The sequence below is a fragment of the Stigmatopora argus genome, chromosome 11 (genome assembly GCF_051989625.1).
Source record: "Stigmatopora argus isolate UIUO_Sarg chromosome 11, RoL_Sarg_1.0, whole genome shotgun sequence".
Lineage (NCBI taxonomy): Eukaryota > Metazoa > Chordata > Actinopteri > Syngnathiformes > Syngnathidae > Stigmatopora > Stigmatopora argus.
In genome coordinates this window covers 5702175-5730000 of record NC_135397.1, presented here as the reverse complement: position 1 = coordinate 5730000, position 27826 = coordinate 5702175, and the positions used below count along the sequence as shown (strand labels likewise).

The window sequence follows — 27826 nt, the reverse complement described above, 5'->3', positions numbered from 1 at the left end:
ACCACAGCCTGCAGCCTTGGTGTCAGTGTTGCAGAGCTCTGCAATATTGCGAGTAAGGAAGGGGCTGCGCAGCATGGAAGTGGCGTTGGCGTGGCACGTTGTCTAATAGCCCCCTCGTCTGCTCAATGCTCGTCACTCAACATTTCTGCTAGCCAAGGACGCCAATGTGAAATAAATAAATAAATTAGAATTCACACGCAGACACAGACGGTAAATGGATTTTCAGAGTAATACATTTTAAATGTTTATTCAAAGCAATTTCTGGTTGATAGGAATGAGGCATGTAGGTGACTTTCACTGGCTTGGACAACTTTTATTAAGAGCTCATCGTGTTTTTTTACAAGATGACTTGTCAGGTTGTTGTTACTCTTAATAAACCGTGTTCGTGGGGAAACTTGCAGAATCAAAATACCCTGTCAAAATAATTGTTCTATGAGTTTGAAGTAAAAGTGACAAAACTATTGTTGTAAACTACCACAAAAACATGTCTAACTTTAAATTATGGTTTAGTCATATATTGTATGCGTAATTTGACACATTTTGAAACCAGGAGATGGCAACGTGTTGTTTGTTTTTTTAATATTCCCCCCCCCAGCAGCACATCATTGGTTCTTAATAGCCTATTGCAGAAAGTGGCCACTCACCCCCATTTTCCTAGACAAACTTATGGTACATGTTGCAACCGATCCCTGCATCCTCCTTTTAGGTTAGTGATGGGGTGCTTTCAGCTTGTTTGGGCCAGAATGTTGTTTTTCTTCCTCTCATCAGACTCTTCAAGTCCATTTTCCCATAAGCCATCTTTGGCTTTGTAGACCAAAAAGCCATATCTGGCAGCAGTGTTTGTTATAGCTGCTATTTCTTGGAGAGAGAAAAAAAAACACTTTTCTTGTTGTTTTCCACTCAACATACACTTTCTTGTTCTACCATGATGTTGAGGGTCTGTACTGTTATCACCCACAAAAGTCTTGGAAGACAGAAACTGCCACAATTATTTTTTCCCCCCAGAAACAAAACCTTCTTAATGGAATTGATTTCAGTTGGGATGCTCCGTATATTAGTTGTTAAAACTACCCTTTTTATCTTGTTTACTCTTCTTTTACTTTCAGCTGAAGAATTAAAAGCAGTTTATGGTTCTGAATGAGTTAGTCATCCTCTGTATTATTGTGCATGCACATTTAACAAAAAAATCAAAACGCTATTCAGTATTTTCTTAGAAAACTGATGTAACGCTTTGCGTTTGCGCGTACGCATTGATGCGTGCTATCACCTATTCCCCTCTGTAGGTCATTTTACAAAAATGGACTCAAATGTATAGCCAGGCTTTTGGGGAGAGATGCTTCACTTTGAAGAGCTGGGTCTTGCGGTACACTAAAGTGAGGACACAGTTAATGCAGGTCCCTTGTCTTGTTTAGTTATGGAAGGCTGCTCATATTCTCCCCTAGAAGCAAATGTAGCATCTGTCAGGCAGAAACTGACTGTGTAGAGGGGCGACGCCACCATCTGGAAGCTATTCAGCCTTTGAATTTGCTTCATTTAACTGACCATATCAGTTCACCTCTTAGAATATGACCTTTAGAATAAAATAATTATCATCATTTAGCCTTGTTTTTAAGGTTAGAGATATTCTTGAATATTAATAATCAAATGTTTTTCATCCCGTGACCATTGCACGAAGAAGGTACATCAAGATTTATTGTTGATTAATCTTCTTAAGGGTGAGCAGAGTGTCATTTTGTCTCTGACTTGATGTTGACAAGTTACAATTTTATTATTTGTGGACGTATCTGTCATTAACTGTGGAGTGCAGTAGGCTGTCAGCTGTCAGAGTGGACAGTGGCAGGGTCACCGACTGCCTTTAGAGCCCTTCTGTCTGACACTCAGGCTGCTCTCAAAGTGTTTTATAGTCATAACATATTGGCGTTGAAGAGATCCAACAGGGAAGCCACAAATTGCCCGTTGCGAAAAATCCTAAAAGCCAAGTGGATTGGAGATGAATGGTTTAGAATGATAGGATTAGCCTCTCCTCTCTGTGGGCTCATTCCAAGGCTGCGAAGAGCATTAGTGCCCATTCATTTCACCCAGGCTGCATTCCCACAAAAAAAATTTGTACAGCAACACATCCACGCGCACAGCCCGTTAAATGATGACGGCCACTATGAGATAATCTTCTTACGAAGACTGAAACAGCAAAGAAAGTACCCATCCGAGGGCCAACCAGGGTCGACTTTATTGTTGAGAACATGTTGAAAGTAAGACTAAATGGTATTCACAGTTGTTTTATTATTATAAAAACTGGTGGTGATGTAGCACATGTATCGATTTATACAAACATTGGATTTCTAATGCCTCTTTTTGTAACTATTTGAGTTTGACAGTGTTGGATTACAACATTTTAGCCTCTATCTGGACTTAATCTGTCTATTAATGGGATACTGAATCCCTTTCTTTCCTTTGTGAATTTAATTTGGCAGTTTTAGTCACAGCTTAAATCACATTTCTTTTTTGCCGCCCATGCATGACAATGTGATCAGACATAAATACATAATTCTACTGAAAGCACGTTTTTTTTCTTGGTCTACATTCCATTTAGTAGTCTTGTTTAAAAACATAAATGCAATAAATTAAATCAGGAATGTTTGTCTTTAGATTTTGAGGGTTTAACATAGGTGGGGGTGGTCCCATCATAAGTTTGAAGGTGGAGACCCCTGATTTATTTGTATATAAAAAAAACATTTCTTCAACCAGAAATATCTTTGAGTGAACTTAAAAGATAATCGTGCGACAGCTTTGGCCTCCGATCACAGCAAGGTAAACTGTGCCATTAACTAGGATCGGACATTTTTTTATTAGTCTTTAGTCTTGCATAGAGCAGTTTATCTATGTGTGCACCACCCTTTATTGCATTTTCAGTCTAGAGCATTATGCTCCTCATCCTTAACATCTATAATTGTAAGCATTCAAATGACTTCATTATCCAGTCTGCCATGAAATGGCACAAGTGACAACAAATCAGACTTAATTATCTACTTTGGAGTATAATACTATGTGGTTTACAGCTAATGTTTGTACTTAAAGTATGTCACACAGAAAAAGTATTTTGTCATTTTGACCACAGTGTACGTCCAAGTAGATCCATAATTGGAATAAAGGCCTCCCTCCAATAAAGAGGGAATTAGCTGGATGTCATCTCTGTGTAACGACTGAACTGGTTGTCTTGCTGAGTGGTTATTAACCAGTCCACTTTGAAGCCAATCAGCCAACCATTGCCTGTGACCCACTTCCACATACAGTACCTGCATGCATCAGCAGAAGGTTAATTAGACTGAAGCTTTCAAAAGGTCACAGAGCCATTTAAATTAGTCATTGCTATTTGTCTGATCTGAATCACGAGCAACACTGGGCCCATTACATCAGATTACTCTGATAGTAGTTATGGTGGTGTGCCAGTCTGTGTTAAGGAGTATGGGAGCAATTACACCAACCCCCTTATTCAGAAGGAGGAGATTCAGTTTTAGATGGGATGGAAAGGGACGCAATCACCTAGATTCAGGGGTGTCAAACCGGTCCTCAAAGGGCCGCAGTGGGTGCAGTTTTTCATTCCAACTCAACAAGAGGATACCTTTTGCCAGTGTAATCAGTTAATTAAAGTCAGGTGCTACTTATTTTAGAAAACACCTGATTGGTTAAAATGTCGGCCCTCGGCGGAATCGGTTTGACACGGGTGACCTAGAAGATCTTCCAATTTTGTTTAATTTTACTTGGTTGAGGTGGAATATTAGGACATGTCAAAGTTGTCATTTTGGCAAATCTCAGAAGGAATAATTGTTGTTAAACGTTGATGTGGCTGAATATGGATAGCTCTTGAATGCATTAGTTGTGTGGATCATCGTCTCGTACCATGATGATATGTAGTACCGTATGCCAAGTGCAATCGCCAGTAAGACGAGATCTGCCTAAACTAAAGACCACTTCACTTGGAACCCCTGCAAGGGGAAATGACAGCATTCCTGTTTCAAGACAACTTGGCTTTGGAATTAATACATGTGCCAAAGCACAATCAAGAAAGTGCACCTTGATTTTAGGATTCAAACTACTTCAACTTTTTTTAACTCTGGTGCCATCTGCGAAGAGCGCTTGGAGACAAGCGTCCTGTGATTCTGTTCGGCTCATATCCCTTAGTGGTGCTATTTGAGAATTCCGCCAACACTTTGCACCCAACTGTGGGACTATCAGAGGAAGTTGTTGATTAAACAGATGTCGTTCCCACTGTACGGCGTGAGACAAAAAAAGGCACAACAAGCACACATTAATTAAACATACCTGAAAAATGCAGGCCACACAGCACAACAAAAGACATCTCTTTGTCAGTTCACAGCGGAAAGAGAGAGTCAGTCTTTTCTTCTCCCCTACTTTGACTCTTGAGAAGAATTATCGTCGCAGCAGGATGAATTCTTGTTTTACATTATTATTCATCTTCACAGTGTAAAATAATTGCACGCAAAAGTACTTGGACATCTGTAAAAGGACTTAAGATACTCTGTTATCCTCATTAATTCAACAAAGTCTCGATGAAACCACCCATCAGTTTTTTATGTATTTTAATTTAGGAATAATTGCACTTTAGTTGCATAAGTTCTATTTTGATCAAATTAGAATTTGTTTGCCCCATGTTTGAATTGTTCAAGTGGTGGTTTCGGTGGAGTTAATGAGAAATCATGTATCCACTCTTTGTACAACATTTGAGAAATCCACCAATCGCATTAGACCAAACATAAACTACTAAAACTGGTTTTGTATGGAGTTAACTTCATCAGTCATGAATATGCGGTACAGTGCATTATTTCATTGCCTGAAACAATAACTGTTGTAGAGGGTCTATAGTAAGGTTTAGGTCCATACTTCTTTTCACTTTAGTTGTGGATGTAAGTGCCAACTGACACATTACCATTGAATGCCTCTTAAATGCTGCACTGACTTTGTAACACATTTCTTGCAGCTTTGATTTGAGACCTTTTGTCAAGCCATGCGTTGAACTCAACCTCACACTTGCCCAAGGCCGTGTCCATGAAACTAGAATTTTCTGGTGTATCACGGATTCATTTCAACAAGCTCGTACCCATTATCCTTCAATCACAATGCCCGCTATAGTAGATGTGTTTAGTCTGAGCAGAAGGTCTTTCCACTGTGCTTTTACACACCGGGGGTATTTTGTCTCACTCTGGCTGTGGACGTATGAACTAATTTTATAGTGTTATTTACCATGATTATGTACAATAACTGAAGAACAACAAGATGATAATTATAAAACCATAAAATAACTGGATAATATCAATTCTGATTGTGAATAAATAGTCCAAATTAAACTGCATGCTTATGAATGAAATCCCCTTACTCGCCATACCCCGCATTAACACCTTTAAATGGAATTTGTGATAAATGCCAGTTTCAAATGTGCCTGCTTTCCCATCAGCTCTAAAATAATTATTAGCCTATTAGATTGAAAAACCTATTGTATTGTGAAGTCTTAAAAACGATCAATTTACCTATTTATTTGGGTACTGTGCATTACCAAACATGAGTCAAACAAAGAGGAATGTTACATTCATTTAATCGATAGACATGTACAAATGAGACCATAATCATCAATCATGAAAAAAAATCACATTGTTGCTTGTCACAAAATGCAATCTTCTACAAGCTCCTATCTGTCATTATCCCTGAGAATCATTATCCCGTGGAGATGAAAATATCTAAAGCATTGGATTACTTTGCCTTAGTTTCGTTTAATTTGTATTAAACTCACAGAAAATCACAATTCAAATATATATTCTGAAGCAATTCGTTTTTCATGTTAATTATCCATCTATTCATCCTTTGCTGTACACTGCTTCTCTACAAATTTATGTTTAAATATTTTTTTTGTTAGCCAAAACATACTTGCATTACAATTTGAAAATACAATGAGCATACAGTATTTTAATAGACATTTACATTGTTTTTTTTAAACCCACAGGCTCCATTGATGAATGTAATCAGACACACCCTTCTGTATGCACTCAATGCAATACTTTAATTATAGTGCTATTAGCTCCGCATACACCTTTATAGACATTATTTTCTCCCGAGGTCACAGCTAACGAGGGCTGGCACACAGTGTCTGGCTGGAGCTGATTGACTCTCACTTTTTAACTGGCTCAATGCAGACTTACTCAGCAATTTAAGGATACCTCACTTTGGCTATACACGGGGTGTTATATCAATTACGCCGTACAACAACTTTATTAGGTTATTGCAGGCTATTATGAAATCGTTATAATCTCCTTGTATTGGGCTCAGCAGATACTTACACTAATTGTGAAATTAAAACTAAAACAGATTAGAATGGCATCCAATACAATGCAGACATCTGAAATCTGCTGCCTGTTGCCCATTGTGAGGCTTTGTTGACTTTGCTGACACTTTTCAACAAAAACAAACTATCTTTTTGACAACCGTTATGACTAAATCCTGGCTCAGTAGCATGTGTGGCCGGACTTGAACAGAAAATTTAAATAATCAATAGTCTTTTATACCATAGTCTGCAAAGCCATTGAGTTTAACGTCATTTTCAGTCTACCTTAATCCTATTTTTATTTAACGGTCGATTATCTCTGACTTATTGTCTCACGAGGGTTTGAACTTAAATCTACCTACTAAAGTATGTGGTAAATTAAAATTTGAAGTTCGATTCCAGTTCGTATGTCATTTATGTTACATTATTTACATACACTGTCTGGCTTTAGTCCTCATTTTGAGTGATTTAACAGATATATTGCTCCTTTCATTTTAGCTAGTCAGCCTTATTTCTTAAATGTCACAGCCATCTTTTGTAAGTGATGCTATAAAATAAAAAGGGTTATTAAAAATCTAATTCAAGCCTTATGCATCACATACAAATGAACCTAGAAGGCTATAAGACATGAGTTGCCGCATAATGTGAAGTGAAAGAGAATGCTGCATGAAAGTGAGTAGTATATATTTTGTGTACTGTGTGGGATGCTAGATAACCTACTAATCTCACCAAGCGTAATATCTAATGTCACATCGAGACACCACGATAATAGCATCAGGCATGAAATAGATTCTGGGCCTTTATCATTTTGTGTCTGAGGCTTCTCTCAGGAGATGAATGAGCATGGGATTGAGAATGTAGAATGACGCAGAGCAAGCCTGATTTTATTTCAGTAATTACAATAAATAACAAAAAAGTGTGTAGTCTACCTGACATTTGCGTACATCATGTCCTTCTAAAGGTCTGCCATCGTCTGTTGCGTGGATTCTATGTCTTTGTTTGTACCCCAGACCTATAGTCGTATGATGGCATGCACTTGCGCACTCTGTGTGCACCGAACTCCCCAGGCGACAGTCAATTTGAATATGGAACAAGCTGTTCATCAGATAATTATCTTGACACAAGGTTGTCTTTTTTTATCTGGACTCAGCACACTTAATTCCCCCAGCAATTAAAAATATATATATAAAAAACAAGCAAGCACACTGTAGTATTTTTCAATCAGTTACATAGTAAAGAGGTCCCATTATCAAAGTGGTGAGAAATGACTTTAGATAAGTGTACACATCAGATTGTTTTGCCTTAATCAAGGCCATTATAAGACTCAGTGTGTTACCTTATTGGCCCTCTCCCCACTGTGCACTGCAAGGGACGAGGAAAAGAGGAATGCGTGTTGATCTGGCATAGATCAGGTATAATGACCTCCACAATGGCCTCTTACTGAGCTTTAATTATCATCCACATTAATACTAATTATGATTCGCTCTGTTTTGAGACGATGCTTCATTAATTAGATGGTGTGTCATGGAAAAAAAGTGTAATGGAATCGGTGTACCCTGTGATGATGTACATAATCCAGAGTACCAATTTGTTTAGTGCTGTCGAAACAGGAACCATCATCACTCTAATGTAATGTTCTGCTCCCAAAACATGTGATGTATTTGGTTCAGAAAAATGGTTGTTCCAGTTTTAGGAACTAATTAATGCTTTATCAATATTAATGGTGAAGTCCACATTTAGAAAAGTGTAATTAGCTGCATTGTCCTCTGGCCATTTGTGGAAAAAGTTATATGTGTAGTTGAAATCAGGTTCTGGCAACAACTCTAGTTTCTGAGGGGGGTTTCTAGAAGTGTAAACTGCAGCTGTGATGAGGAAGTCATCGGATGGCCAAACAGCAGATTAAAAGCCTTCTCAGCATGCACTGATTTTTATTCTGCTAGAAAAATGAAAAGTTCTGGATAGGTGGTGTCATAATTCATGAGACCCTACCTTGCATTGCCGTTTCCTCTCAGCCAGCTGCTCCCTGTACTCCCAATCAATCGACAGTCGGTCGACAATTCAGCCGCAAAAATGCACCATGACCTTGAGCAGGGCTTCACTTCTCGTTGGCCAGAATGTTCGACGGGTTGTGTTTCCCCATCGTTCCTCTTCATTCAAAAACACATCTGTGCTCAGACCAAAGTTATTATGCGAAAAAGCTTTGGGGATTCACAGCATTGAAGGAACATGTTATTATTATTTTTTATCATTACCTTTTCTCAGCCACAAACTTTTTTGTAGCCTTGAATTTAACGATAGCCAATTAGGAAACAACCTTAAACGTGTCCTGCTGTTAGACCAATCAGGGTGCAACAGGTTGTATTGACTGTTCCTGTCAACATGTCATTAAGATGGACTATAGGAGCTACGCTTTAGTCATCTTTGTGTTCTTTGTCGTCTGGATGCACTGTGACTTCATGCTACTTCTTACAGATCTTAGCAGTACAACAGAATTCTTGGTTATAGGTGAAGATAATTGGCTGTGGACATGGCATGCCCACGCAAGGACAAACGTATTGGTACCCTGTTACTGCTGTGTAGGAACAATCCCAGGTACATAATGTGATGGTTAAAATCAGTACATATGTGAACCTGGTTGTAGGTGACCATGAATGAATAGAGTTATTCCTTCAATAAGTCAAATGTGTTAGAAAAATTGGCCTTTACTCTTTATTTTAAGCTGTCTTGTACCCTCGGCTCCACCAGCCAAACTGAAATTGACACAAAAGTTTACGTCCGTACTCCAGGTACATTCAACAGAATTGGGGTGAGAGAAATACATTGGTAGAATAATTCCTTTTTGGCAGGTGTGCCATCTAAACTGTGCTTGGCTCTCTTTCTAAGTCATCCTACTCTGCATTTGCAGAGCTGCAGCTTAGCGGTCCATTTTTGCATTACTCTCCATTCTCCAAGAGAACCTAGCTTGTGCCGGTGTCACAGGTAGCCTGTTATTTCACCTGCTAGCTTGGTGAAATAAATCTCTTTTGGGATTTAAAGGTGGATACTTTGATCAGCCTACGCTTCAGATTGCTTTTGCACTGAGCTCCAGCAGCATTGCTGTGTTTCAAAACACTGCTTTAACAGGCTAATACTTTATAGCAGTGTTCCTCACTGAAGTGTAAATGTGACAGAGCTATTTGAAGATGGGGACAAGCCGTGGGGAGCACTCACACCGACACTTTCACATCTGTAGCGCCCCCGTATCCTTACGCCATGAATAAAAGAAGCGTGCAATGTGACAAGACAGGTGTATGATGCTCTTAGTCCCCTTCCACTTAGTAGGAACCAATCGTAAGGTTTGGCAGGGCTGGTTTGTTGCGTGTTTGCACATCTTCCAAGGAGTGAGGGTCTCGTAGTGCATCTTATTCACTGTTCATTCCACCGTAATTACCTCTTTACTGTTTACATCTGACAGTGTGTTTTCTCCTGATTCTCATGGAGTTGTTTAGAGACAAATCGATTAAGAGATTTTTTTTCTTCATACCGTTTAAGATGCAACTCTAAACTACAGTAAAATAAATGTATTAAACTGTGCTGGTAAAGTCATTTTCTTGTGTCTTGAATTGTATTTTTGATTATCTTTTTTAGAAAACAATTTAGTTATAGGGACGATTGGCTGTGAATTATTTATTTGAGGGTGGTTCAGAGTAACTTCAAACGTTTTCAGAATTAAGTATTTAATCATACTCTACTTTGTTCCTCCCACTGGTGTGGTATGTTTTGGTATACGGTAAGGTTGTGCGCATTTTGGTTTTGCAAAGAGTTTGTCAACCTCCATCCAGATAAACGCATGTTATGATGTTGGAATTAAGGTTACAAGAATCAACAATTGTCTCTTTTTACTTAAGGGAGCACGTCTTTGGTTTTTCAAGCGAGAAACAAATTGTCTGTTGGTGATTATGGCTTGGATAACAGAACAAATTTACAAACAATAGATGTTTTTTTTACCATAATTATGCAAATATGCTTACTGGCATTCAACAGCTCCTCATTTTTGTATCACAGTTAATGGAGCACTGATAAAGGCATTTTACCATAGCCTCTGATCATTACTCAAATAATCAACATGTTCTCATGAGGATTAATTAGGGAAGGTTTTCAAAAAGAAAACAACTTCAGTAACATTGGAGACATGTTGCTATGTCTTATTTCAATAATACATTTTATTTTGCCTAATCTGACTGGCGTTCATTCAGTTCAGCAAAGGAAATGTAATAAAACTGAGTAAATATAAGGTGTACTCTGACTCTACTTATGAAATGTTGCATGTTTTCCAACTCTTCTTAATTTATGAGAGCCTAATTTAATACCCTGCCATGGTTCATATGCATGTGGTAAATTTGCATGATTTCCCACATCTGTGCATGCACCGGTAAATATTATTTCAGCCATCAAACTTTTCCCAAGAAAGCTTTGATGTTAATGCTATAAAGCCATGGTTAAAATATCAACAAAATATTAATTCGCTCCCTCACCTTTCCAGAGCTTCTATTAGAAATGAAGACAAAAACACCTTGTTTCTGCTTAGGTTTGAATATCATTATCTTTGCATAAATGCCAGAATTGCGGGGCAGTGCAGCTCTCTTTGCCCATGAGAAAATAAAATACATATGGAAGTGAGCAAGCAGCATGACTAATAGCTTTCTGTTTGAACCACACGCCCATCTCAGCAAAATGCCTGCTCTCACAAACTGAGCCATTATATAATTATCAATGAGTCTGCCTCTCCTTTGAGCTCTTCTAGCGGCGGAGGACTTAACACTCCCTCCCCCCTTTTTTTCCTTTTTTTTAATAAAAATCCGTTTGCAGACTGTCTTTCGTTATGCCCAGAATAAGGATGAACTGAGCACAAAGGAGTCTGTCACTCCTCATGTCCCTCCTGTCCCTAATCCTAGCACTCCTGAGTACACCATTATCCGAGCTCAGATCTTAGCAGGAGTGTGCCCCCCAGGTCTGCGTAGAGGAACAACTGACCTCCTCAGAGCGACGATGTCCTTGGACCAAAGTAATTTTCAAGGCCTACCAGCAGCGGTGGGAAAACCTCCTTAAATTGACCCGAAGCTGTCATTATTTGTGAACATTCCATGAAGCATTTCAATTCATTTCAACGAAGTGGAGATTTGTATTGTACATGTATCCACACCTACTGTACTAAGGTTACATTTTTGTGTTTCACTAAACATGCACCAGGCTTTTTTTTTCACCGAAACCAAACACTCCAAAGGGCCTGACCACTGCAACGCCTACCGATAATTAGTGTCGGTTGTGGTGCCCAAGATGAGATGCATTTGTGTCTTGTTAGGATCTTAAAATGCATGCTTCACTGGGGCCAAGTCCTCCCACTGGATACATGGCTAAGCAAATCTGTTTTAAGGGCAGGTTCTTCGCCGTGATATGTATATGAAAATGCTGCTTCAAACGGATCTAAATTCTCTTTGGTGTGTGGGTTCAAAATCACATTTATTCATTGTTCTGTATCATACATTATACTCTAGCTAGTATTTTCAGTCCTGTATGGACACTGCTCTCTAAATGGGAGAGGGATGGATGCCAGACAAGCATTAAAAATAAATCAAATGAATAATAAGATGGATGCAATTTGTTCTGCCAATAAATGCAAATAGAGCAGGTACAAATGTAAAGAAAATGGAGCCTCCTAGCGCTTTTTAGCAAGCTCCCCCGTTTTTTTATTTGGATTTTTTTCCCAAACCCTCCCCCTATTGTTGCATCACTGGGGGTCCACAGAGATCATGCATTAATCGGGCTGTGCAAATGGGATGAACTACCTTTGAGGAACCAAGCACAGGGAAGGAAATCACAGACCACGTTAAGCCTCTGTTAACAAAGAGAGTTCATTAAGTCCATTAAAATCCCAGTAGACCAAAACAACCTCGACTTGAAGCCACTGAGTAATTATTCCTGAAGTAAAAGATCACTGCAGAAGTGAGAATAGACACACAGAGTGCGATCAACAAAATGTTTTCAACCTAATGCATTTATTTTCAACCTGTAAAAAACAATCCTTTCTCAAATTGGAAATTGGTGCAAAAATCATGTACAGTTATTGATGTATAATTTTTCTATTTGCCTTACTTCCATGTGGGTCTCTGCGACACTAGTAAAACTGAATCTTCATTTTATAAGGTCAGGCTTAATTGAATTGGGTTACATAGTATTTTGAAAATATTGTCCGCTTGGTGTATAGCCATACTGATGTTGAATGAATGCATAATAATTGACAAAAATAAGAGATATTTGTAGATTTTGGGAAACATTGCCGTTTGTCTACTTATGATTTTTTTCATGCATTGTCTTTCATCACTGTTGGGCTGTTGTCACTGCGCAGTAAGATGCCTGCAGAGTTGGAATAATCTCCATCTGTTGTTCATTAATTTTCCAGCTCCTAGTTAAAAAATAAACCAAAAAATAAATAAAAAATTGTCATTCTAGATTTACAATGCAAATTGAATTAGTGCCTTCTTTGTCTATAAGATTAACAATACATATCTAATCCACACTTGGTAAATGCCTGAGGGTAACCGATTTGGGGTGTCACGGTTAACATGGATGTACATGTAGATTCAGGTCAGCTTTACTTGCGAACCGTTTGGGGTAATGGTTTATGTATTTTCCCCCTCATAAAATTATTACGAGCACTCTGTTCGGAGCCAAAGTCATGAGGGGGTTTTCGCATGTGTCGGACACTATTTACAAAGGGGGCTCCAGCTGCGTGCGAGTAGCTTGCAGGTATGACAAATGGTATTAGTGAGAAGAACCTCATATTTGGCAACACATTTTTCTTTCCTTGTTAGAGTTGCTAATAGAAAAATGCTACTAGTTAACTCTAGCTATGTCAATATTGCTCCACGGAAATGCTACAGGAAACATGTTATAACATTTTAAGTAGCACCATCCACATTAAAAAACAATCATCTTTATTGTTACTGTAACTTGAGAGATTAGAGATGGTAAATTAGTGCTGGCACTTTTTACCATGTGAACTGAAATATTTTCTGGGAGTTCTATTGTTATATTAGTGAGATGTATGCAATGTTAAACTGAAATGCATATGAAATACCAAAGATATACTCTCCATACATGAAGCCCCGTTGTGAAATTGTAATTTTATAACATTGAATCATGAGGCCGTAGTCAAAAATGTCAGATTAGTAGCCACACAACAGAAGGTTTTCCCATTGCGAGACATGAGACCTTTTAATGTGATTAAACAGGTTGTTGAAGTTGATTAAGTGACAGAAAATGAAAGTAATGTCTCGTGAAAATGCTTCCTAATGATTTTACTATTCTTTTTGGTGGAATGCCAGAGAATCATCCACTATTGTAGAACAAATCATGGGCCCATATTACAGGATTAATGATCATTCTAACCGTCTATCTTCATATGCCACTAATTTGTCTTCAGATATTTGAAGCGTGATAATGAAGTGCTTCATATTCATCTTGAGTTTTAATCACGGAGGTTTAGCCCATCTTTGTTGTTTTGTTGTTCCATTAATCATTCACAGATATGGGAAGTGAAAATACATTTAAATAACAATCACCGCAGCTGCGCCCTCTCGTGTAAAAGAAAATAATAATGAAAAAATCATGTTAATAGTATTATGAATGTGACATTGGATTCCACAATTGGGATTTCACAGGTTGAGTATGTGTGCTTGTTGAACGACCATGTGAATGACAGGAAGTCATTTTCATCTTCACTGATCTATGATGCTATATTGGAAATCAGATATGGATATTTGACAAGCCCCATACCCCTTTTTCCATGCTTTAAGTATTTGAGAGGAATTTTCACTTTGTGATCCCCTGGAAAATTCCCCTTTGATTGAAGCAGAGTTAATCCTCGCAGTCCCTGCTTTGATCCTTTTTATGCCGACCTGTAATTTCGTTTTACAAAATGCAATGCACTTCAAATGCTACTTGCCATTACCAGACATGCTACATTTACATTCTGTGAAATAGTCACACTGGCCTAGAGGAATATTGAGTGCTGCTTAATGCTAGTAAATGTTGACATTCAAATCAAGCATTTGGCTAAGATTAACCAGTTATGTCTTCTCACTTCTTTCTATACTATCTCTACTCCTCCATACCAAGATTCAATTTTAACATTTTTTTCTTTAAATTTATAATTCCCAGGCTCTAAGTGACAATATGAATAAATGTTCCACATTACAATTCCAATCATGCCAGTGTGAAAATTGTAGCAAATGTAAAGTGCAAAGCTTTAAAAGATGCTGAAGTAGGCCCTTTATATTGTCCTCTTAAATCTTTGTCCAAGTTATAGCAATGTCTTCTTCTTAAGGTAGTGAAATCCAGTTGCCAAACGGAACACATTCTGAAAATATACATCTTTTCTTTCCTGGTTTTCTTCCCGTACATAGATTTTTTATAAGTGACAATATAATGACACCATTGATTTTGATATTAACAAACTACAGCCACTCCCGCCTCTTGGTCAAGTTCTTTTTGATTAGCCAGACAAGACAAAGGTTTTCCAAGGTATAAGCTTCTCTGTCTTTGAAAGCTTTTCTCTTACCTACCGCCTCCTGGCTATTTCACAGTGTCTCGTTCACATTTATTCATGGTGCCATCTACAACTCAACTGCTGCACTTCGCCTGGGGTTCAGACATTTTTGCTGTTATATCCCACTGCTAAATAAATGGCTGCTTGGCACAGGGTGCTATCGTTATAATGGTGATACTGTTCCTACATTCGCTTAGCTTTATAAAAAGATGGGATCCCTATTGCTGGCCATCCACTTTAAATGTATCATTGCCTGAAATACATCATTTGCACATTATTAAGAAAAATTCAGGTGACTCAGGCTGCTTTCACCCGCATTGTGTGTTGCCCACTTTGGATTCATTAATAGGTGATATTCTTTGTGTGTGTATAGCTGTTGATATTATAATAATCGGACATAGGCTTTGTCATCATCATTGACTCGACAAAAAGCCTAATTGTCACCACTCTTGCTCGTTTTGTGTTTTTGCTGCTTTTCTGTCTTAATGATTTGATTTGGTGATTCTTAATGATCCCATTTACTTTGATTTGATTTGCACTTTGTGCTTTTGCTTTGTTGTTCTGTCTAATCACCCTCTGCTACTGTCACAATGAAATTTCCCGAATACGGGATGAATAGTTATCCAATACCTATTGCCAACGTATGGGACTTGGACTGTGGAAAGCAGGTGGCCATGAAGTGAAAACATATGGGGACTGTGACATGTTGTTTTGTTGAACAGTGGTGAAAAATTTGGTTTGTTGATGACATATGGGTCACGTTCATAGGGATAGGCATTTGTACAGCAGATGTGTCAGATAAAGATTTTTGTCTAGATACGAATGCGCCTGGGTCGGATTTGAGACAATCTGAGTTGGACTATGGAGAAAGAAATTGAAATTGGCCTCAAGGGCGCTACGGACGTCATCACATGATGCAGTCTATCGAAGTAAAATAGTCCCGGTCGGAGGTCTTCTGGGGAAACAGGATTTTATCCTACCCCTGCCAATATGTTTTCAACTTGACAGCTTTATGTATTGTATCAAGATGGTAAAGGTCTTGTGTGCGCCTTTGCCTGCCAATTCTCAGTCATATCTGTACAACAGTCATGCTTCCAATAATCACAGCATACCTGCCTTTTGTCATTGCTCATGCACTGTGGGCTGAATAAGTGTGCAGAAGTGCTGAGAGGAAAGGTGTTCCACTTTAAAATGATGTGATAGATTCGGGAGGAGCCTCGGAAACAGAATAATTTCCCAAGGGACCAATTTTTGCGCACACCCTAAGCAAAGAGAATCATCAACAAGGCGAGACGTCAGGCGCAGCCTCATGCCAACACCACCCGACATGCTGACTCACTTCTAATGAGCAGTCGCAGATAGAAATAATAACCTGAAGCAGGAATCATAGGTCATGACTGTCTATATTTTGCTGCCTGTTCTAATTAACACTGGACCTTCACACAGTGTAGGCATATCCACAGGTATGTTTGCTAACAACTAAACTGTGTATCGTTGTTTGGAAGCGATAAAGAAAAGCAGGTTATGCTTTTCTTAGCTTACTCTGTCGAGCAGCATGACTTCTTGTGTTTACTGGTCATGTTCCGGTTCAGCGCGTTAATGTTTACACTCTTGGGCTAGGAAAAGTGATTTTATTTTTCACATTACATACACACTGCATTCTCACGGCAAAAACAAGTAATTGTCCTCCATTAGCCAGGAACTAAGCAAGATGTTTCAACTAAGTTATATATTTTGTTCGCCTATGCTAATTTGTTTTCAGTATCGTTGGAATTTTGGCACAAATTGACATAATGCCTTGTCATGGTACTTTTTTTTACATACTGCACATTTATTCTGATTTAAAGTTATGTATTTAGAATATGGTTGATATATTAAATTAGTAATGTTTTACTACTTTTTACTTTAATTCAAGTAACACCTCACAGAACCGCATATAAAATATGCTCTATATTTTGGAGTGTTCTTTCCAGTAGTTTTCAAATAGGTTATAATGTTGTTCTTCAATTGCAAAATATATGGAAAAAATGCAAGGGGCACTTCTCAGCACAGCACTGAAACAATAGCCATGTTTTGTCATACTTTGCTTATGTCAGAATAAGACAGTCAGAAAGGTCAAAGCTACTTTTAAAGATTTAAATCTCCTTACAGCAGAAATATGAACCTTGACAGGTGGAACCCTAGAACTGGTAAATAGGAATACAAACACAAGCACATTCATTTATCTTGAAAGAATGTCAAATTGACCTATTGGGTTTCAAACTGGCGAAAACATAAAGATTAATTTTACGCTCTTCGTTCTATTATATTTTTTACTTATATCAGATTTATTGAAGTTCACCAATTTTACTTGTGAAGTTCACTGTATTGTCTGACCAACAGTAATGACATAAGCTCAGATAGTCTATCATAAAAAAGATGAAAAGATTGTGCAAATAGAAGTCAGCAGCTTTGGGTGCCACGATGGACGCTTAACAAACAACATTGATCAGACTTTGCAATATTGCTGACAGAATATATTGCTTTGTCTAGTGGGGCCAATAATTTAATAGACCAACTTTTCTTTCCTGTTTCCTTTTTTTTCTGTTTGAAACTGTTTTGTTTCTTTAATTGTAGGGAAGGACAATCGCAAGATTGTAAAACTGTGACCATGCCAAAACATTTACAATCTTATAAATTGATTCCATGGCTTTATTGGCCATAATAACCCATGCATGCATCCCAAAAACTACTGCACCTATTGTTGTAATCTGTATTATTTTAAATGCAAACAAAAGCTATTGCCTTTTTGCTTACTACTAAAATTTTATATTTAGCTCACTAGTAGATTAGTGGTTGTAATATTAATTCATTAGCGAGATGGTTATGACTGGTTTGTTATCAGAGTGTCATGTATTAATGTTTCCATTTTTCATTATGAAGAATGCAGAAGCCAAAACACAACTTCAGCTGCTTTTGAGGACAAATGGAACCTTTGTATGGAGGAAAAAAAAATCTTTACTCTTTATTAATATACTAAAAAAGATAAATGTGAAATAGGGAGCCACAGAGCAAGGCCTATGTATCATATTATATTTGCTGACACAAGTAAAGAATAATGGAACTATTTTAAGCTATAAAGACATGCTGGAATAATAAGTCCGCTGTAAAGTGCTGCAAAGCAAGAACTATTAAAGTCTGGTCACTTTTTAAGGTAAGGGAAATAGATATATATGTAAACATTCACTTTGGGTTTGCGAGGAAACCTTTTTTTTTTTTGCAAAACACCCTTTTAATATTTTCAGGATTTTTTAAACTCAACAAAATGCAATGATTTATTTGGAATAATGTTGCTGAATTTGTCTCATCATTTATTTATCAAAAATATGTTTTGACTGATTTTTATTCAACTCTTTTCACAGGCCTTCCCGTGCATCTCCACGGGAATTTATGGTAAGATCCTCATTGATTCATTGACATTTTTGTGTTTTATGTTGGAAGTTTTTCTTCATGAGAGCTTCACGAGATAATGTGCACATTTATTTTGTGGATAGTTAATTCAAGAAGTGAGCATTTTTGAATAGAATGGAGAAAAAAAGGAAATAATCATCTTTGAGCCTGTAACACAGTGACAGTAGCCTTGAATTCGGCTAATAGAATGTCTCATGGGACTAGCTGGCCTCAGATGAACCATGCAGGCTTCAAGCCAGTGTGCTCATTAAACAAAGTCACTTTGCAAATATGTCAAACTTGTTGACAGAAGCAGGCTTTGAAGTTATAACAGCAAAAGGTGCTCCATGTGGAGTCAATGTTTTTTTTAAGGTAAAATACTGACTATTGAATGGTGTTTATTCAGAAATACACCTATTTTAATAGGTTTGTGGATTTATAGTAATTTCACTAACCGTAGTTGATCAGTAAAATGTGTTCAGTGATTGTTCTTGTATCATAATATTATCTGTTGAACTAGAAATCTAATATCACAAGAGAACTAGTGGTTTGAACTCATTTATTTACTTTTTACAGAGCATTTTTACCCTCTATGCAAACAGTTTTCTCAAAAAAAATTAATCCATACATTTATATCAACAGTTATCCCCCAGGGAGCAACAAATTGCCAAATAAGAACATATCTGATAAGATTATAAACAAAGCTGTACAAATTTAGAGAGAACCTCTCAAAAGTAACATTTACATTTTCAAAACTGAAAAAAAAATCAGTTGTTGTATGGGCTGTATGACCGTGTGAATTAACCATTGGCAACAAAACCATGTGTGTGTATACCCCAATGTGTACCTGTCCAAATTGAGTCCAATTATCCATTTTCCCTCCCCTTGGTTATGGGACTCATTAGTGCTTCATGATATTATGTGTGTATGGGGACCAAGTGGGTTAAATTTGGTGTTAACACTCTGTCACTCTAATATACTGGCCCTACTGTGACATACTGAGGCAGAATTCCAAATTATTTTGAGCATCGGTCCAGCATCCTCAAATGGGAAGTTAGGGAACACATCCACCATGCCTGAGATGATGTCAAGGATAAATGAAAATTCTGGCGGTCACACAATATATTGACATCCAACAGTTTGGACATTTTCATAAATGTTATGTCAATAATGCTCATATGCAATTGATCTGCTTTTGGCAGTTGAAAAGTTCAGTTTCAGGACTGGGATAAATCTGTGAAATCAGAGTTCCTCTACTACTAGAATTCCTGTCATAAATGCAGCAGAGTTGATCTTCAGCTTTGTTCTGCAGCTCGGCTCACTCCCTGGAGGGCATGCCAATCTTGATCCACACTTTCCACACGGCCAAAGTGGCTAAAGAAAACAAACCAAAAAAACATCCTCTCGTTTTTCTGCTCCGCGTTTGTAGCCTTGTCCTGACAGGGATGTACTTACTCCAAAATATGAGTACTCAGGTATTACTGTCAACCATTTAATGCGTGTGACTCCTAAAATATAGCAACCTTTGACTTGCTTCACACAAAAAGGCATAGCCCAGTTTTAAACTGGAGACCTTTCCACGGTGTGGGTGACTCACTAATCGCTACCCTGCCCGTTTCCCTTAACTTTTATATGCAAATAAATTAACAGGATAATTTGCAGCCTTGCTCAGAATCATAAGGGTACATGCATGAAGTCTTGGAGGGGGGTTGATCTTTGTTGGTACCGAATGTGGCACAGCTTACTGCAGTTCGCTGTGTTTATTGTGCTGTCGAGTGCTGCACTGCCAGTGGGGGCCCGTCATAACACACTGCCAGACGCCCCTTACTTCAAAGTACAAGCCAGTGCCGAGCCAAGCGTGCTGCTGAGGGGAGGTATAAAAGTCTGTTCAATAAATAAACAGCTTAGCACTTTCCATAACTGCTTCTCCACAGAACAATGCAGCTGATTAAGGATGAAGATCCAAACACACAGAGCACACAGCAGAGGGCAAATAGAGGATGGATTTTTAGAACGGAACAACAGTGCCTGGTCTCTAATGTCGTATCCTATTGAATTTTCCCAGTTCGCCCTAAAATACCTTCCTCTGAAAAGGGCTCTAGTTATTGGCAGTCTTTGTACACTTAATACCATGAGTCCCCAGTCACAGAGACATGGAAAGTGTAGGACTGGTTTGTACAAAAAGACTGGCCCAAGACCTGTTGATCGTACGTGTGTGAAATAAGTTTTATTTTGATGGATCAGTTGCATGTTCGTGTGCCTCTGTGATGAGAGAAAAATTAATGACTTATAAGAAAGCATAAATGAGTTTAACTCATTCAAATGGCTACTCAGGAAAGGATGAAATTGCCTAATTAGGATTCAGAAAAAGAGCAGCCTAGAACTCCAAGACACAGCTTAAGTCGAAAAGCATAACACTGACCAATTCAGAGAAAACAATCAGGGACACGAAATGCCAAGGTCTTATGGGTGAACATATTTGTCAAGACGGCTAATTCTAATTGACAATTGTCACTCGTCCCCTCTATATTTCAACGGACTCAGTCACCGTTGACAGATGATGGCAGAGTAGGAGGGTTGGGTGTAGCAATGGGGCACAGGAAGTACCTTCCACACATGGGAAGAAAAATGAGGGCTCACACTCGGCTGACAGTCTAATCCTTCAATCAGCCCCATTAACCACAACAGAATTTCAGCACAGACACTGTGTTGGAAGTACCACCCGTAGACAAACTGGTACCCACTGTGGGCCACAGGGTCACCTAGAATGATAGAGGTTATTAAGTGTTACTCCTGTTTGTACATCAATCACAGCCATGTGACCTGAGTTTAAATGGTTTATTGCTTCCAAGGTGGAGGTGCTTCTTAATGTCTTCGCAAGATAATTGCCGAAAGTTAGCCTCCAACATTAAAGAAGGTCATTTTGTCATTATTTATACAGTTCCTTTCTTCATTTGGCTCCTTTTTTTAAATAGTCTTTTGATAAAGCCTGAACCCAGAAGTTTCAGTCAGTAAAGCTACAATAAACAAATCTTCTTTTTAATTATGGGTTTTGGACATAAGCAATGTTTCTACTATATTGCTGACAAATGCCGTGGCAAATTTGCTCTTATAACTGTATTGAAGAAGGGAACTGCCCTCAATGGAGCAAAATTTCTGTTCCTGATCAGACATAGAGCATAATGTCTCCTAGTAACCGTTTTCCTTCCACCCCACATGTCTTCAGGATAAGAAATGAGGACTGTTGACAGAGATATACCACTGACTCATAACAGTGTGATATGCAGGTGTAATCCACCCAAACCCAACTGGATTGTCAATGCTGCCATTCTACGCATCTGTCCAGATCAAAGGTGTTAAGTGCTAGGGGTATTTATCCTCCATCCCAGCAACACATCAGCAGTCCTCATTCCTGTAGGATTAAGGATGCTACAAGCCATTTATGACACCTTATCTATCAACAGTGTTATCTTTGCTTTTGTCGCCAGAGATGGCAAGGCAGGCAGGTTCATTCCCGCTGGCCAAACTCAGAGTTTACCTGTGGTTACGGCGAATTTGCCTGGGTTTGTAAGAGCTGAGAAGTGGCTGAAACTAGCTCCCAATAACTGATATTGGTCAGGTCATGTTGCCCTTGTTTTAGATCGCTTAATTCTAGTACTGACGCATTCTCACCATTGTACGCAAAAATGATGATGATTAGTTTGAAAATGACAGGAAGCAGTGTGAGGTCATATTGCGTGCAAAATCAACAAAAAATAAACAGCCGTGATTCCCAATAATATTTGTGAAACTGTGACTGTTCTAAAGTGTTAAAAAAAGTTCATAATATGTTGTCAGTATCCTGACTTGCTCTTTGTCTAATCTTGAGAATACTTTTAAAATGAGTTAATTATAGCATGTGGGACAGCGCAGGGCATCACCTCAATGGAATGCTTCCAAGAAAGGTCGCCACGGCTTGTACCGTAACTGATCTTACTATATTTTCTGTTTCTTTCATGGCATTCTTTCACCTCTCTTTGTCTCTTTCTCCTTCTGTGGGCTGCAAAGTCGGTCATGGTCACAACATGCTGTGTGCCACTGAAAAAAGCTTGAGGCTATTTGACATCTACACATTGGTGTTTGGAGCTCTAAGGCACTTCCCTGTCCTCCACCCCAGGTCACCATACCTGTCCTGGGGGGCCCTCATAGGGTGAAAATACTTTCCTCTTTTCCTTTTGACATCACGCTGACTTCAGCTGCGAAGCCCTCATTCACGCTGATTTTAACCATGTTCTTTGTGCTGTTCAGTACTTGATAATGGTAGTTTCCTTTTTTAGAACATACCCATTTGAGCCCAAACCCACAACACAGGATTTTCTATGACATGGTGAAAAAGAGCGACGTAAAGTAATCGTCAATATATAATTCTAGATGTCTTGCTTGTGATAAAGGATTTTTCTATTATCACTCTAGTAGATTTTTGTATTAACTTTTTTTTATTTGACTTTCTGTTTTCTTGCTAGTTGCCTCTGGTTCTTTTTCAAATGTTAGATACTGCAGCCTTTGGGTCTTGCATTGTACTGGACTGTTTATCAGAATGATGACATGTTGAGATGTTGTCTAACTCCAAGGATAGTGATGGAGAGAGAACTGAAAAACACAGGCCCCCATTTCATAATAGCAAATGCTCAACTCATATTTTTTGTTTGTTTGTTTCTTTTCCAGAAATTATCAAGGGGGTACCAGTGAGATACATTGGCTTATTGTTTTTTTTTTTCTTTTTCTTTCCCCCACATCAGTTTAACTCAAAAAGCAAGTTGACGCATAAGTCCACTGAAGAATTTCAAAAGCATTCTCACTTGCAGTACAGCAATACTTTGTTGCACTTGCATGTCTACACGTCTTCTTACCAAATAAGAAACACCTGAGGTGCAATTGTGGTCATCTCTTTCATAATCCAACTTTTCATGTCACACGATATTTCGTGAAAATATTACGCAGGTAAATGCTGCACTGTTATCGCTTCGTTAACAAGATCCATGCCTTAAAAAGCCACCCCCCTCCATCCAAACCACCATCCCTCTGGTGTGCTTGGCTTTGTGATGAAGTAGAGGAGCCTTCAGCAAAAATAATATTGTACCACCTGAGTCCTCATCAGTGCCACTACGTAGCACAGATCCCATCAGTGTGCCTCACGAAGACAAATCTCCCTGAGCCGAACATATTCCCAACATAAGGCAGAACCGATCCAGGCAATACAGAGACCCCAGAGGGCCCACCATCACTGAACCTGATGCCAGCTTTCCACCTCCTGACAGATTGTTTTTCACTGAAATCTCCACATTTTGCAAAGAGCCAAAGGAGAATGACTAGGATGGATCTCTTACAGTAATCCTATTTGCGGTGTTTGCACAGCCTATCAGGGCTGTTGTTTATGAGGCAGCAGTGGCTCATTTTATAACACAGGTCATCTAGTAACAGAATGGCAGCGGTTCCTTCCTGTCCCTGACTGCCCACTGTCAAAGTGTGCTTAAGCCAGACACTGGGCTGTCTGTTTTGCTAAATAATTAAATCATGAGTGTCTTTATTTATTTATTTTTCCAGAAGTGATCAACTACTTTCCAGTTGAACTAATGTAGTACTGCGTCAAATTGGATCGAATAATTTTATGGGCAATGTGTGAGCAGTTGTACTAAAAGCAGCCACGCATTCATGTATAATATCTTTTGACTAATGTGTGCAATATAATTTTCAAACCTGTAAAGAGCTTTGAGACAGTTCTCACGGAATTTATTCAATGTAGTATCCCAAAACATTTGGGAACCAGATGTTCTATTATGATTACGATGCATTCAATATGTCTCAGCCTAATTCACTTTTTTTTCTCAAACGTTGCACAAATGCAGTTCATCTAACACATTTTTCCCACTTTATTTAATGATATGCTTTTCCTTGACAGCTGGCTCTGCTTTTGTTTCCATGATATTTTAATTTTCATCACATCTGTTTTCCGATATTGCACGTGACACATGGTGTCGGACCCAACTGGAACACAATGAACTAATGGAATGCCGCAGTTGGAAATATCTTTCATGATTCTAATACCAACTGTGACACTTCTTTCAAAGCCAATATACAGAAAAGAGAAGGGGGACTTTGAGGATTAGAGAATTTTGCCATCTACGTGTTTGAATGATCTGCAATTCACAAATAGAGCCCTGGGGACTGCTGATGCTTGGTGTCTCAATCCAAAATTCATGAAAAACAGGACAGCAATTTCAGTCGGTCTTAAACCACAATCCAACAGGCATTAGAATCTGGCAAGTAAACATGCAGAAGCATAATTCCGTCTGAGTCAAAAGCTCAGACAAACAACCACAACAAGCAATGGTTGGCCAAGGCAGAAGACGTTGGGATTTACTGTAAATTTGAGTGTACATACCCAATACAAGGTTTAGGTGTTATCAGACGTAGTATTACAGAATGGGTATTGGGGTGTTAGTCTTGAGAATTAGTGAAGAACCACACTTCACACCAGTGTTGGCGGTGATAGACCAAAAAGCTGTTCGCCAACCGCTAATAAATTATCCCCAGGAAACAAGAGGTGTCCGGTGACCTACAAATTCATGTCGCGTGATAGTTTCAGTTCTTAGCACTGAGTTCTTTCACCCGAGTTTCTAAAGGCTGAGCACATAGTAAATTATCTGAAAATGTGCAGCTTAATGCGGCCTCAGAATTGAAATGTTGTTCCTGCTGGCTGCCATGCTTCACCCATCCTGATGTAGAGGAGCACAGTATCACATTTTTTGTCTCTCTTTATGTAACTCAACTTCTCCTGCAAGCCAGGCAGGAAAATAAAGGGCGAGTGACCAAAAAGAACACAAGGAGAGAATGAAATATATAGTTCATTTTTGAAGTCTAGTCCTAAAGTTTGCAGAGCAGTTATTTATTGTCTTGGACCTCTAGTACTCTGAGTGTGAGATGACATCACTCCAGGGGTGTTAGGATTGATTGCTTTCGCTTAACCTTTTTTCTTCACATGTTCCTTAAAATGTCCTTCCAACACTTGTAAACCCTTTTCATAGGTCATGCAATGTTGTAGCAATGACCATGACCCAGGAAAAGAAACATATCTTAGAAAGTAACCTGTGCAATAACCAACTGGCTATGCTGGCAGTATAGCCCTTGTACCAGTTGATTTGGGTTGAAATTGAGGTCTTGACCCCTGTGATTACAGCAAGATAGTCTTCGCCGCAATCTCTGGTTCCCATCCAGGGTTTCTCATGAGAAAGTGTGTGCATTTTGGTTGGTTGCCTTCTAATTATTTCTTGTAATACAGTGTCTCATTTTTCATGTTTTCACAATTCTGATCAGTGTTTCAATGGAAGTTATAAACCACTGTGCCGGTCAATTTCTGAAAAGTGAAAGGTGGTATGCAGTCCCTGCACTGATGAACTAATTCTTGAGAAACTAAGTTTTCTTTTGTTGCAGCTTTGATTGGCATGCAATAAGTTAGACAATACCACATGAAGAAAGATATTGTCAAAACATTGTGTAGCCTTGAGGTTGAAAGTCACTGACACTAGAGAATTACCCCAAGAAAATCAATACAATAGAAAGTGTATCATGTCCTCAAATAATGTTCCACCTGCAAAACATTATACAGTAAACATGGTCTGTTTTCACATTTTCATTCGTATTGATTGTGTTTCATTTTATAGGGTTTCCCAATGAGCCGGCCAGTGACATCGCCCTGAACACAGTTAAAAGTTGGATTGAAGAGAATCCCGATACGGTAAGACATGCCTGTTTTTATTCCACTAATAAGCATGACTGGACCACCACACTCATACAAAACATTAATTTCCACGGGTGCTAATATTTGATGACATCTCATCCTTCTGCTTCGCTTGATCAAACATCAAGTTTTGAGGTCTGCATTTTTTTGATCAAATTAAAAGCCAGGCTGAGGCTAATCAGACTTTCAATGGTCTGTCAGACTTTCAATGGTCTGTTGACTCTTAAATTGGTCTTGGCTGTGGAATGTGAGCAAAGCCAATAACATAAAAACATCAGATGGAAATCTGTGATGGATTTTTGTGTTACATTAATTAGTCAAGTCTCAACCTGTCTGGACATGACAAGTGTGCGCAAATTTGTTGGTTAACATATCTCCAGTGAGTTCCATGTGGAATTTAATGAAATGAGCAATTGCATAATGGATTTTAATTCCATAAAATATTGGTCATGTGGGGGTGAAAAATGCCCATTTAGGTGTGAGTGTGGGTAGGATTGCTTTTCTGTCTATATGTAACCTACAATTAAGTAACAGCCATCCAAGCGTGTCATTACCTCAGACCTACAATCATCTTGAGGTGGCACTTTCATAAGAATTTACATTTTAATCAACAATGCTGCATAGTGACAGATGGAGTGTTTACATTTTGTTGCAGAATAAATATGTACCTGTCGGTTCCTATTGAGAAAGGCAGTACATCACCTGGGACTTGTGTTCATTCAATGATCGAAAATGCAGGTGCACTGTCAATTTAGACCCTAAAATATAATCTGTTTTTCGGTAAACAAAAACCTGGCATCTCTTCCATTCCTCAATTGTTCGTAGTATGCAACAGTGTTGCTGAAAGTAGCAAGAACATGGATCAATCTTTAATGGGACGATACAATTTAACCGCCTTAAACATTTGCACTTCAGTAAGATTTACACTGGAAAGCTAATGTTGCCAATGTCCACAGAAGCGATTCATTTCAGGGCGACATAAAGGCTTTTGCTTGAGGGAAACACGCCATTGTGGCTTAAAACCTGTACAATAGACTGGCAGAGGATTTGACACACTTGGGTGGCAGAGTCCATTCCCTTCTCTGTTCTGTGTACTCAATATGCATCTCAATTCTGTTGTTTGTTAGCCGTTTTTATTACATTGATCAAGTAGGTCACAGCAATATGAGAGCCTCCAAACACTTATAATGTGTTTGATGTTTAATGATGTGGTTACCAGTGGCAGCTGGTCAAACAGATAACATTAACCATTGACTCATAAATGCTTAACATTCGTAGCTGGTTATCATGCGAGACAAAGACATTGCTGAAGCAGGGAATGGAATTCCTGTATCAAACAGTATATAGAGTTGCGGTTAAAACATCTCACCTTCCACACTTAGATCCGTGTCAGACAGTGTATTTTCTTATGGACTATCATATTTGCATTTGCCCATGCTTGGCAGGTCGTCTCCAAGATGCTACAGCGAGCTGGTGTATTGAAGTACTCCCTTTATATTCAACTCAGTGAAGTAATATAATGTATTTCAAAAGGAGAATGTTAAGTGGAAATGGATAAGAATTGGTTAGGTGAAAGTTGATTGCGAATGAATCCAATGTTTACAAATTCAATGATGTTTTCAGAGGTTAGTATAGCTTCATATAGGATTAATGTTTTTACTGCAAATGGAGGGTGAAATAATGATGCCTGTCATGTCAGTTT

At 38.6% G+C, this 27826-nt stretch overlaps 1 protein-coding gene across 1 annotated transcript in view; it reads left to right on the top strand.

The window, feature by feature from the left end:
• macrod2 (mono-ADP ribosylhydrolase 2) overlaps positions 1-27826 on the top strand; it is a 242127-nt gene that overhangs the window by 145373 nt on the left and 68928 nt on the right. Inside the window, exons 7-8 of the mRNA XM_077612858.1 lie at positions 18320-18350; positions 26048-26121. Coding sequence (XP_077468984.1) covers positions 18320-18350; positions 26048-26121 — 105 coding nt within the window. The remainder of the gene's footprint in view (positions 1-18319; positions 18351-26047; positions 26122-27826) is intronic.